This window comes from Mustelus asterias, chromosome 22, assembly GCF_964213995.1.
Source record: "Mustelus asterias chromosome 22, sMusAst1.hap1.1, whole genome shotgun sequence".
Lineage (NCBI taxonomy): Eukaryota > Metazoa > Chordata > Chondrichthyes > Carcharhiniformes > Triakidae > Mustelus > Mustelus asterias.
The window spans coordinates 64,776,726-64,790,719 of NC_135822.1; the positions used below are offsets into that span (position 1 = coordinate 64,776,726).

At 46.5% G+C, this 13,994-nt stretch overlaps 1 protein-coding gene across 1 annotated transcript in view; it reads left to right on the top strand.

The window, feature by feature from the left end:
* The window catches only part of cdca2 (cell division cycle associated 2), a 39,319-nt gene extending 27,974 nt beyond the window's left edge, over positions 1–11,345 (top strand). The window contains exons 16-17 of the mRNA XM_078238499.1: positions 2,100–2,292; positions 9,722–11,345. Coding sequence (XP_078094625.1) covers positions 2,100–2,292; positions 9,722–11,193 — 1,665 coding nt within the window. The 3' untranslated portion in view covers positions 11,194–11,345. The remainder of the gene's footprint in view (positions 1–2,099; positions 2,293–9,721) is intronic.
* The last annotated feature ends 2,649 nt before the right edge of the window (positions 11,346–13,994 follow it).

The following is a 13,994-nucleotide window of genomic DNA, read 5'->3' on the forward strand; positions in this document are numbered from 1 at the left end:
CCCCCCCCGCCCCGGCCCTTTCCCCCCCCGCCCCGGCCCTTTCCCCCCCCCGCCCCGGCCCTTTCCCCCCCCGCCCCGGCCCTTTCCCCCCCCGCCCCGGCCCTTTCCCCCCCCGCCCCGGCCCTTTCCCCCCCCGCCCCGGCCCTTTCCCCCCCTCCCCCCCCGCCCCCGCCCCCCTCCCCCCCGCCCCCGCCCCCCTCCCCCCCCCGCCCCCGCCCCGCCCCCCCCGCCCCCGCCCCCCTCCCCCCCCCCGCCCCCGCCCCCCTCCCCCCCCCGCCCCCGCCCCCCTCCCCCCCCCGCCCCCGCCCCGCCCCCCCCGCCCCGCCCCCCCCCGCCCCGCCCCCCCACCCCGCCCCCCCCGCCCCCCGCCCCCCGCCCCCCCCGCCCCCCTCCCCCCGCCCCCCGCCCCCCTCCCCCCGCCCCCCGCCCCCCTCCCCCCGCCCCCGCCCCCCTCCCCCCCGCCCCCCTCCCCCCCTCGCCCCCTCCCCCCCTCGCCCCCGCCCCCCCGCCCCGCCCCCTTCCCCCCCGCCCCCTTCCCCCCCGCCCCCGCCCCCCCCTTCCCCCCCGCCCCCCTCCCCCCCGCCCCCGCCCCCCTCCCCCCCCGCCCCTGCCCCCCTCCCCCTCCCGCCCCCCTCCCCCCCGCCCCCCTCCCCCCCTCCCCGCCCCCGCCCCCCTCCCCCCCCGCCCCTCCCCGCCCCCCTCCCCCCCCCCTGCCCCTGCCCCCGCCCCCTCCCCCCCTGCCCCCGCCCCCCTCCCCCCGCCCCCCTCCCCCCCCGCCCACCTCCCCCCCGCCCCCGCCCCCCTCCCCCCCCGCCCCCCTCCCCCCCCCGCCCCCCTCCCCCCCCCCGCCCCCGCCCCCCTCCCCCCCGCCCCCGCCCCCCCCCCGCCCCCGCCCCCTCCCCCCCCGCCCCCCTCCCCCCACCGCCCCCTCCCCCCCCCAGCCCCCGCCCCCCTCCCCCCCCTCCCCCGCCCCCGCCCCCCTCCCCGCCCCCCCCGCCCCCGCCCCCCCGCCCTCTCCCCCCCGCCCCTGCCCTGTCCCCCCCGCCCCTCCCCCGTGTCCCCCCCGCCCCACCCCCGTGGCCCCCCGCCCCTCCCTTCCACCGTTGATGTTTCCAGGCCTATCGTGTTACCCGAGCAGTGCAGTGGCCTGGGAGAATTGCCCCCATAATGTTTAATTGTGGATTCTGCTGCAGGATTGCCACTTGTTCATCGTTGGCAAAATGGCTATTTTGGCCTGGCTGCAATGTGTTTTTACTCGTATCACTCTCTTTGCCTTTCCCCTTGTTTGTCTGGCCTGAATTTTCACTTGAAATGTGAAAAGTATCGAGTTACACAATTCAAATCTTTGTCCAAAACTTGGCGTGTGCCTGGAGAAAGTTGCATAATGTGAGAAACACATATGTCTGGATAGCAAGATATTGCAAGGGACTTTACAAATAGTATTATTAGACACAAATTGCCACTTTGCCTCATGGGCATTCAGGAAGGTGACCTCAAGCTTTGCAACATTTTATGGAAGAACCAAGAGATGTGGAGGTTTCAGCAGAGAACTCCAGAGCTTGGTACCTGGAAAACTGAAGACATGGCTACCGATGGAGGAGTGAAGGAAATTGGGAATGCACATGAAGCCAGAATTGAAGGAATGTCGAGGAAAGTTTTGGGCTGGAGGAGGTTGAAATGATGTGGATGGCAAAGTTGTGTGGAGATTTGAGTACAAGAATGTAAATTTAGTAACTAAAAAGTCAATAATCTACAGTTACATAATACATTTTCTCTCAGAATATTCCAAAGTGGATAATCACCAAAAGTAAGTGCAATTGCCAATACTTTGTAAGCAGATGTGACAGGTAGTTTGCATAAGGCAATGTGCGTCAAGCAGCAGTGAGGATTGCATTTGTCAATACAGCACTCTGAAGTACTAGCCTTGAATATCAGCGTATGTGATGTGTCGAATACTGTGCAGTGCAGTGGTCCCTGAATCCGTGATTTTGAGACACTGAGTGAAGAGTGCTGCTGAGTTAATTTGAATTAATGGTTTCCTGCATCTCCAATGGCAAATTAAGGTGAATAAAATTGACCACAGCAAAAATGTTTTGCAGGCCACCAAAGGCAGATTTAAACAAAAATTCAAAAAGGAACTTTATGGAAAACGTGAATATGCTTCAAGGAAGCCACTACTGAGCCCAATCGCAGAGGTCTTGGATAATTGTTCTGAATCAGCAAATTTGCCTGACGGTGATGGAAAGCTGGAACGTGAAGCTTCTAGGAGAACCAGTCTTCTCTGTCTTGAGAGTAAGTATCTTGTAATGTTCTTGGGCAAATACATTTCAAGTTGTTCATGGTTTCTCATCTCCATGTTGCTAAAGACTAAAGAAGTATGTCTCAATGGGACGAGCAGATTTTTAAAAAATGTATTAAATAAAATTCTTGTATAAAACAAGAGTTGAGCATCTTTTGTTGGAATAGTAGAGTATCTTTATTGTCTGTTTTGTGGTGACAATTACAGGGGAGACCAGAGTGGGCTAGTGTAAAAGAATGAAAGGGGTATTTCTTTAAACTGGGCTGAAGGTCATCATGCTACTTATTTCTCAGTCTGTAGTTAGACCATGTTGTAGTTCTGTGGCTGACTCCAGAGCATCAGTCAGACTGCTTTGTCATTGCCCTGCTGCTGTTTCTGGTGGATTTATTTCTGAAATTTGAGATCTTGAACAACTTTGAACAATAAAGAGAGAAAAATCCAAACAAAATCGTGTGGGCAGCACAGCATGGTGGTTAGCACTGCTGCCTCAAAACACCTGTGTTCGATTCTGGCCCAAGCTGCCAGTCTGTGTGGAGTTTGCACCTTCTCCCAGTGTCTGCGTGGGTTTCCTCCGGGTGCTCCAGATTCCTCCCACACTCCAAAGGCCATGCTAAATTGCCCCTTGGTGTCAGGGGGATTAGCAGAGTAAATATGTGGGGTGACAGGGATTGGGCCTGGGTGGGATTGTTGTCAGTGCAGGCTCAATGGGTTGAATGGCCTCCTTCTGCATTGTCGGGATTCTATGAAAAGCCTCATAACAAACTATTTGCTTTCACTCGTTCCTAATTTCATTACAGTACAATCAGACCGTTTGTCTCACTGATACAATCTGAAAAAATTCATGTGCAAGTTATTTGGCAGCTTTAAGATTTTAACTATTGTTATTATGTGATGCTGTAACAAAATACCCTGAGGGCTTGAGCAGCTCTCACCAGGAGCTCTCAGCAGCTAGTGGCAGCTCCTCAGCTGTATATGAGCCAACATGGGGTTTAGTGCTCCTCCGGAAAATCATTAAGTTACTTAGCTCTGGTTTTCAGCTTAGAGCTGGCTGTGGCTTTTGAGATGAAAAGCACTACATATTTTCATCAACTTTGAAAGAATGCTCTTGGTTGAAATAAATGGTACTTTTATCCATATCATGCAAGAGAGGTTATTTCTTCCTTCACCATTAAACATCACTATAAAACTGGCTGCCCAGTGGATGAGTTGGTAATGGTTACATGCTAACATATGAACTAGGAGCAAGAATTGGCCATTAACTTTAAAAGTCAGTTACCTGGGAGGTTCCCCCTCATTGTTCCACTGGAGCAAGCTGAGAGGGAGTGATTGGAGGCAGGAGTGCTGGTGAGAGATTGATTGAATTATTTATTTATTTAATTAGTCAGCTAGTGTGTGTTTTTTTTTGGCCTTTACTTTTGCAGTCGTATTTTTCTTAAGTTTAAAGTGAAAACTGGAAGTGGGCTGCTAAGGAGTCTGGGAAGGGTTTTTTAAGCACGCGAAGTATAAAAGGTAGGCTGCAGTATACAGCGGGCAGCATCGGGAGCGGGCAGCGGAGTGCGTGGGAAGCAGAGTGTGAGCTATAAGGCTTTGGCTCACAGGGCTTAGGCAGAAAGGGCGAGCAGGGGTGAGTTTAAATTCATTTTTGCACTTTCTACCTGGTACTGGCAAGGTATCTGGAGGAGATGGGTGTGCAGGCAGTGCTATGTTCCTCTTGCACTATGTTTGAGGTGAGGGACGACGTCAGTGTCCCTGCTGATTACATCTGTGGGAAGTGCACCCATCTGCAGCTCCTCCAAAACCGTGTTAGGGAACTGGAGCTGGAGTTGGATGAACTTAGGATCATTAGGGACGCAGAGGTGGCCATAGACAGAAGCTTTAGGAATACAGTTACTCTGAGGAATGAAAACAGATGGGTGACGGTGAGAGGGGCTGGGAGGAAGCAGTCCGTGCAGGGATCCCCTGTGGTCGTTCCCCTGAGCAACAAGTATTCCGCTTTGGATACGTTTGAGGGGGATGACATACCAGTGGTGAGCCGCAGTGAGAGGATCTCCAGCACTGTGTCCGTCTCTGTGGCTCGGGAGGGTAAGGGGCAGAGCGGGAGGGCAATAGATATTGGAGACTCGTTAGTTAGAGGGATAGATAGGAGGTTCTGTGGCAGCAAAAGAGACTCACGGATGGTAAGTTGCCTACCGGATGCCAAGGTCCGTGATGTCTCGTACCGTGTTTTCCGGATTCTGAAGGAGGAGGGGAAACAGTCACAAGTCGTGGTACACATTGGTACCAACGACATAGGTAAGAGAAGGGACGGGGATTTAAAGCAGGAATTTCTGGAGCTGGGCTGGAAGCTGAGAGCCAAGACAAAACATGTGGTCATCTCTGGTACGTTGCCGGTGCCACGTGATAGTGAGTTGAGGAACAGGGAGAGCGTGCAGTTAAACATGTGGTTGCAGGGATGGTGTAGGAGGGAGGGTTTCAGATACGTGGATAATTGGAACACATTCTGGGGAAGGTGGGACCTGTACAAACAGGACGGGGTGCACCTGAACCAGAGGGGCATCAATATCCTAGGAGGAAAATTTGATACGGCTCTCCAGGGGGGTTTAAACTAATTTGTCAGGGGAGTGGGAAAAGGAGTTGTAGTCCGGAAGTCAGTGAGGGTGGTGAGGTATTGGGGAAGATATCAGGGTCAAGGGTGGGTACCGGTAGACAGGAAGGTGGGTTGAAGTGTGTCTACTTCAATGCAAGGAGCATCCGGAACAAGGTAGATGAACTTGGGGCGTGGATTGGTACTTGGGACTACGATGTTGTGGCCATTACGGAGACGTGGGTAGAACAAGGACAGGAATGGTTGTTGGACGTTCTGGGGTATAGATGTTTCAGTAAGTGTAGGGAAGCTGGTAAAAGAGGTGGAGGAGTGGCATTGTTAATCAAGGATAGTTGAACGGCTGCGGAAAGGCACTTCGAGGGGGATCTGCACACTGAGGTAATATGGGCTGAGGTTAGAAATAGGAAAGGAGCGGTCACGTTGTTAGGAGTTTACTATAGGTCCCCAAATAATAATAGAGATGTGGAAGAAGAAATTGCTAAGCAGATTATGGATATGTGTGGGGGTCACAGGGTAGTTGTCATGGGGGACTTTAACTTTCCAAATATTGATTGGAACCTTTGTAGGTCAAATAGTTCGGATGGGGCAGTTTTTGTGCAGTGTGTGCAGGAGGGTTTCCTGACACAATATGTAGATAGGCCGACAAGAGGTGAGGCCACATTGGATTTGGTACTGGGAAATGAACCGGGCCAAGTGTTAGATTTGGTTGTGGGAGAGCACTTTGGAGATAGTGACCACAATTCGGTGTCTTTTGTTATTGCAATGGAGAGGGATAGGGCCGTACGGCAGGGCAAGGTTTACAATTGGGGGAGAGGTAATTATGATGCGATTAGGCAAGAATTAGGGGGCATAAGTTGGGAACAGAAACTGTCAGGGAAAGGAACTAATGAAAAGTGGAACTTTTTCAAGGAACAAATACTGGGTGTCCTTGATAGGTATGTCCCTGTCAGGCAGGGAGGAAATGGCCGAGTGAGGGAACCATGGTTCACGAAAGAGGTGGAATGTCTTGTGAAAAGGAAGAGGGAATCTTATGTAGGGATGAGAAAACAATGGTCAGATGGCTCGATTGAGGGTTACAAGTTAGCAAGGAATGAGCTGAAAAAGGGGCTTAGGAGCGCTAGGAGGGGACACGAGAAGTCCTTGGTGGGTCGGATCAAGGAAAACCCCAAGGCTTTTTACTCTTATGTGAGGAATAAAAGAATGACCAGGGTGAGGTTCGGGCCGGTCAAGGACAGTAGTGGGAACTTGTGTATGGAGTCAGTAGAGATAGGCGAGGTGATGAATGAATACTTTTCTTCAGTGTTCACCAAGGAGAGGGGCCATGTTTTTGAGGAAGAGAAGGTGTTACAGGCTAATAGGCTGGAGGAAGTAGATGTTCGGAGGGAGGATGTCCTGGCAGTTTTGAATAAACTGAAGGTCGATAAGTCCCCTGGGCCTGATGAAATGTATCCTATGATTCTTTGGGAGGCAAGGGATGAGATTGCAGAGCCTTTGGCTTTGATCTTTGGGTCCTCACTGTCCACGGGGATGGTGCCAGAGGACTGGAGAATGGCGAATGTTGTTCCTCTGTTTAAGAAAGGGAATAGAAATGACCCTGGTAATTATAGACTGGTTAGTCTTACTTCAGTGGTTGGTAAATTGATGGAAAAGGTCCTTCGGGATGGAATTTACGACCATTTAGAAAGATGTGGATTAATCTGGGACAGTCAGCACGGATTCGTGAAGGGCAAGTCGTGCCTCACAAATTTGATTGAATTTTTTGAGGAGGTAATTAAGTGTGTTGATGAAGGTAGGGCAGTTGATGTCATATACATGGATTTTAGTCAGGCGTTTGATAAGGTCCCCCATGGTCGGCTTATGATGAAAGTGAGGAGGTGTGGGATAGAGGGAAAGTTGGCCGATTGGATAGGTAACTGGCTGTCTGATCGAAGACAGAGGGTGGTGGTGGATGGAAGATTTTCGGATTGGAGGCAGGTTGCTAGCGGAGTGCCACAGGGATCAGTGCTTGGTCCTCTGCTCTTTGTGATTTTTATTAATGACTTAGAGGAGGGGGCTGAAGGGTGGATCAGTAAATTTGCTGATGACACCAAGATTGGTGGAGTAGTGGATGAGGTGGAGGGCTGTTGTAGGCTGCAAAGAGACATAGATAGGATGCAAAGCTGGGCTGAAAAATGGCAAATGGAGTTTAACCCTGATAAATGTGAGGTGATTCATTTTGGTAGGACTAATTTAAATGTGGATTACAGGGTCAAAGGTAGGGTTCTGAAGACTGTGGAGGAACAGAGAGATCTTGGAGTCCATATCCACAGATCTCTACAGGTTGCCACTCAAGTGGATAGAGCTGTGAAGAAGGCCTATAGTGTGTTAGCTTTTATTAACAGGGGGTTGGAGTTTGAGCCGTGGGGTTATGCTGCAACTGTACAGGACCTTGGTGAGACCACATTTGGAAATATTGTGTGCAGTTCTGGTCACCTCACTATAAGAAGGATGTGGAAGTGCTGGAAAGAGTGCAGAGGAGATTTACCAGGATGCTGCCTGGTTTGGAGGGTAGGTCTTATGAGGAAAGGTTGAGGGAGCTAGGGCTGTTCTCTCTGGAGCGGAGGAGGCTGAGGGGAGACTTAATAGAGGTTTATAAAATGATGAAGGGGATAGATAGAGTGAACGTTCAAAGACTATTTCCTCGGGTGGATGGGGCTATAACAAGGGGGCATAACTATAGGGTTCGTGGTGGGAGATATAGGAAGGATATCAGAGGTAGGTTCTTTAGGCAGAGAGTGGTTGGGGTGTGGAATGGACTGCCTGCAGTGATAGTGGAGTCAGACACTTTAGGAACATTTAAGCGGTTATTGGATAGGCACATGGAACACACCAGGTTGATAGGGAGTGGGATAGCTTGATCTTGGTTTCAGATAAAGCTCGGCACAACATCGTGGGCCGTAGGGCCTGTTCTGTGCTGTACTGTTCTATGTTCTATGTTCTACATGGCCCTTCAAACTTGCTCCACCAATCAATAAGATCGTGGCTGATCTGACTGTAACATCCCACCTGCCTGCAGTAATCGTTCACCCCCTTGTTTATTATCACCGTATTTCCCTTTGCCTTCAAAACATTAAAAGACTCTGCTTCCACTACCTTTTGAGGAAGGGAGTCCCAAGGCTCTCTACTCTGAGAAATATCATCTTATGTCTGCCTTTAATGGCGACCCCCTTATTTTTAAACAGTGAGCCCCAATTTGAGATTGTCCCACAAGAGTAAACAACAACATTTCCGCATTCATCCTGTCAAGAACCCTCAATCAAGTCACTTTTTGCTCTTATAAACTCCAGCATATGCATGTCCTGCCTGTCCAACGTTTCCTGATATGGCAACCCTCCCACTCCAGATATTTGTCTTGTAAACATTGTCTGAACTGCCTCCAAAGCATTTACATCCTTCTTGAAATACAGAGACCAGCACTTTACACAGTTTTCCAGATGTGGTCTCACAAATACCCTATATAAGTGAAGCATGACCTCCCTACTTTTGTACTTTCAATCCCACTCGCAATAAACGATAACACTCTATTAGTTTTCTTAATTGTTTGCTGTACCTGCATACTAACCTTCTGTGATTCATTTGCCAGACACACAAGTGCCCCTGCATCTCAGAGCTCTGCAATTTCTCACCAATAAAATAACCTTGTTTTCTATTCTGCCTACCGATGTGGACAAGTTCACATTTGCCCACATTTACTCAGTTTTCCAGATCTTTGTCACAGATCTTCAGTTAACCTATCTAAGTGACTATGGGTGGCATGGTGTCACTGCCTGTGCGGAGTTTGCACGTTCTTCCCATGTCTGCGTGGGTTTCCTCTGGGTACTCCGGTTTCCTCCCACATTCTGAAAGACGTACTGGTTAGGTGCATTGACCCAAACATGCGCTGGAGTGTGACGACTAAGGGAATTTCACAGTAACTTCACTGCAGTGTTAATGTAAGCCATACTTGTGACTAATAAATAAATAAGTCTCTTTGTAGTTTCCTGATGTCTTCTTCAACATAATTTCCGATCTATCTTTGTATCATCAGCAAATTTAGCAATCATACCTTCAATCCCTTCATCCAAGTCGTTTATATCGGTGCTTCTCTTCAAAGATCTCCAATAAATTGGGTAAATTTGACTGTGTTTTCTTGACTCTGCCTGATTGTCTTGAATTTTTCCAAGTGTTCTGCTATAACATCTTTAATGATAGCTTCCAAGATATTCCCTATGATAGATGTTAAGCTAACTGTCTTTTTGAATAAAGGAATTACATTTGCTATTTTCCATCTTAATGGCACCTTCCCCGAGTCCAGTAAATTTTGGAAAATTAAAACCAACATATCAGATGTTTCAGTGGCCGCTTCTTTTCAGACTTCAGGATGAAGTGTCATCAGGACTTAAATCCATCAGGTTACCTTTCTGCGTTGAACTCAATTAGGGTGGCACTTGGGAGTGCCAAAGTTAAGCTCTGTACCTTAGCTCGGAAGGAGAATAATAATCCAGATTCAATTAATGGTCATTCTTCAATTACTTCTGCTAGAATTTGTGTAGTGAGACAGCAGGTATTGACAGAATCAAGGTTAGCTGTGATAACATTGATGGTAAATAACCCCATGAAGTACTTTTGACTGTTAATCGTAGGTATTGAAGTAATGTTTAGATGCTAATCCCATTTATTTTTGAGTCATAATATTTGCGATTTCTATCGCAACTGGGCTTGCCTGTCTGTAATGCAGCTCTGTACCAATGTGCAGCAGTCTGGAATGTTTCTAATAATCTTGTTTCATTGCCAAGCAGGTACTAATATTGGAGGAGAAAGGCAGCAAAGCATGTTCAACTCTGAATGTTCAGCTGAAGGACAGGCTGCTATGAATTCAGTTTGCAAGTCAATAGGTAAAAAAGCACAAAGACTGAGGAGACCACGAAAGAGGAGTATGCACTACCTCGAGGAGGCGCAGAGTGTTCAGACATCTGTTGAAAGTGAAACTCAGAAAGGAACTGTTGAGAATGTTGGAGACCACCAGAAGGTACCCACAAAATTAAACAAGGATTTAAGTTCTGGTCTTGTAAGTGGGAGTGATGAGTCATCTAAAGTTTCATGTGAAAATACAGAATACAGCCCATGTGGAGTGAAAGCACTGGAAAGTTCAAGTGATAAGAATCCTGTCAATGACTATAAGAATTCGGCATTCATGAAAAGGAAATGCTCAAATAAGGGAAGGAGGCATCTTTGTGAAGAGTTTACTGTGGTGAAAAATAATCAGCAAGGAATAACTGGTTTGCAAATCCTATGTGAGGGACAGTGTCCAACAGAAGCTGGACTCGCAGAATGTATCAAGGAGACAACTCAAATGAGTGATTGCAATTGCTTTTGTTCTTTTTTGGAACCTGAATCAAATATTGTTGAAGATATTGATGAGCTACTACACACAAAGCCAGCTGAAATTAAGGAATTGATTCCTATCAGTAAATATAGTAGAACTGAAGAATCTCATGTAATATCAATTGAGCCACTGTTTGTAGTTCCTGAGCAAAAGGTATGTATTTTACCTCCAGACGCGAGGCAGATGTTTCAAAGCAGATCCCAACGCAGAAATAGCAAATTATTCACTGCAACAGAACTAGGATGTACAAAACATTTGGAACAGGCAGAAGTCATGAATGTTGGAGGACACCACATTGTAGATGCAAGCGGTGAAAATGGAGACCAAGCGGAGAATGTTACACCAAATGAAGAAGAGGAGAGCTTTTCAGACAAAATGATCACCAAGCAAATTGTTCCCAGTAATAAAAATGATATTAATAAGGTTGGTGAGACCCAAGTAGAAAATGACTCTCAAACTCTGCTTGATAATTCTGGCCACTATTACTCTTTAGAGACAATAAACAGAAATATGTTTGAGGCTGCTGACCAGTTTGAAATTGGAATAAAATATTCAAATGTTTGCACAGAAAGTTCAGTGCATGAAAAGAAGAAGGTGAGGCGCAGTGCCCGACTGTCTGGTTTTGTAAATATTGAAGGACTGAGCTGGATAGAAAGAAGCAGCCCTGAACAGCTCGTGGAAAAGAACAAGAGCAGTAAATTAACCAGAAAATCTTTGAGGCTCAGTGAAGCATGGGGAAAACTGGATAAAACTGAAGAGTTTGGGAGCAAAACTGACTGCCAATCAAAAATCAGAATACGGAGCCGAAGTTCACTTACGCACAACAGAAATATGGCCACTGATGACTTGGAGGAACCTCCTGAGAAAACTATTATAATTAACTAAGGTGACCTTCAACAATACAAAGGTATTCTCATATATCTGGAAAAATAAGTTGTTTTACTTGGATATTTGTGTGGCTTATTAAAATGTGTGAAATGTTCATTTTCTGCCCAATTGAAAAATATCCACCAATAAAATTATAGATTCTGTTCTTAAACCTGCGTTATGTCTGCATGTAATGTTGCGACTATACCATGTACATCGGTATAGGTACAGGCATAGGTCTGTCACTGTTAGTGGAATAAATTTAAGGGCTAAATTTGTTCAATATAAAAATGCATATTAGCTTGAGTGCAGCTGTCCATTTCTTTGCCTACACCCTAAAACGTGTTGCAACAGAACAGCAGTAAAATGATAAAACAAAAGCACAAGAAACACAAGTCAATGATTGCAATGATAAATTAAAAATAAATTATAACAAACTTTTGAAACTTCATATAGAGCACTCCTGTATGGTGTAATAAATGGAAATCAATGAATATGAGTCACTGTCCTGAAACGGGTCAAAAATAATGTTTGTTAACCTGTTTATTAGTATTTGGACAATTTGTTTTGTTTTGTTTTTATTTTCGTTTTTCCAACTTCCTTGTAGGCACTCAGTCTAATTCTATTAGTGCTCGGCATCCAATAGCACCTGAGCCAAAAAAAGCTCTTCATTTGTGAGACTGTATGTTGGCAAAGTATCAGTGAAGGAGAATGCAATGGAAATTTGCTCTTGTCCTCTCCCAACCTTTGAGTATAATTTCTGACTGAAACCTAAATAACAATTAAGAACAAGAACCATGGTTGACTTTTAGCTTCTCCACCCCATCTCTCTACTTGCCATCCAGTGGTACTGAGGTCAGTGATAGTAGCTGTAACTCCAAACTAGCTGACATCACCGAACTTAACATAGAGCAGGAATTGAATCAGACATCTCCTGATTGCTATTTTGAGCCCTGGCTTTAGCCGCAAGTCCATTGGAAGCTCTAGGTTTGATCGAATTAGTTAAAATTATTGTTTGAATTACCTTTGAATCAAATAAAACTCTTTGGATCTCTTTAAGGAATTGAAGAAATGAAAATTGTCTCACATAGAGTATCCTGACAACAGTTTAAGGAAGATGACTCAAATTGAGGCAACTGGAAAGAGTCCCAGCTTGTTTGTTTAGAAGAAGTTGGTCGTGCTCCTTGCATATTCTCTGCCAGTGTAACAGTGTGAAAGATGGAACAGGTACTGAATCCCTATATTAGCAGATCCATAAGTATATAATTGAACTCAAAAGATATTTTACTTAGTTTGACTTCACAATGAAAATGTTTTGAGATTGTAAGTTTAAAGATACGATTTTAGAATGTTGACAGATATGGCCTTTAGCAATGAAAGACAGGTTGGACTTGTCCAAGCTTCTGTGTGTTTGCAGCGTGAACTACGTTGACTCTTCACTTGCTGAGTTTAGTGAATTTAGGGTTCAAATGTTATTTGTATATGGTGGTCAAATCGAAAGACTGACTTGAGGAATCCTGCTTCATTGACATGGATTCCCTTGGTCTTTGCTTATTATTGGGGCAAGTGCGTCACCTTTTTGCTGTGAAAGCCTAGAAATATGGAGTAATGCAGAAGTGGGAAGAGACTTTGAAAGTTCGGAATTCTGCTGCTTTTCCTGTGTTTTGCATTCCTACGTGCAAACAGAGGAAAATTGTCCCCTTAATTTTTTGTTTGCAGTTAATCAACACTAATTACACTAATGTATCAAGCAGTCAGGAAACTTATGAGGACCATAATCTTGGAGAAAATTGTTATTTGGTTGAATGTACGATTGGACTATTATTTAAATAGTAAAAAGTGGACTATTATTTAAATGGTAAAAAATTGTAGCATGCTGCTGTGCAGAGGGACCTGGGTGTCCTTGTGCAAGAAACACAAGGAATTGATTTGCAGTGCAGCAGGTAATTAAGAAGGCAAATGGAATTCTGTCCTTCATTGCTGGAGGGATGGAGTTTAAAAACAGTGAGGTTATGTTGCAGCTGTATAAGGTGCTGGTGAGGCCACACCTGGAGTACTGTGTACAATTTTGTCTCCTTACTTGAGAAAGGATATACTGGCACTGGAGGGGGTGCAGAGGAGATACACTAGGTTGATTCTGGAGTTGAGAGGGTTGGCTTATGAGGAGAGACTGAGTAGACTGGGGCTATACTCATTGGAATTCAGAAGAATGAGGGGAGATCTTATAGAAACATATAAGTTTATGAAGGGAATAGATAAGATAGAAGCAGGGAAGTTGTTTCCACTGGCAGGTGAAACTAGAATTAGGGGGCATGGCCTCAAAATAAAGGGGAGCAGATTTAGGACTGAGGTGAGGAGGAACTTCTTCATACAACGGGTTGTGAATCTGTGGAATTCCCTGCCCAGTGAAGGAGTTGTGGCTATCTCATTGAATGTTTTTAAGGTAAGGATAGATAAATTTTTGAACAGAAAAGGAATTAAAGGCTATGGTGAGTGGGCGGGTGAGTGGAGCTGAGTCCACGAAAAGATCAGCCATGAAGGCCTACTCCTGCCCCGAATTCTTACGTTCTTATGAGGGTTTAAAAATGACAGCTTTATTAAAAGCAAATTGTGCCGTACAGACTTAATTGTGTTCATCAATGCAATCGCAGTGCGGGCTGCTGAAGCTGCTGCAGCTGATATTTATATAGACTTGCATAAAGCTTTTAATAAAGTGGCACATAGGTTTGTCAGAAGAATTGAAAGTTTAATGGGCAGTAGCAGCATGGGAGGCAGGGAACAAAATAGTTATGTGACAAGTTGTTGAAGGAATGCAGTGT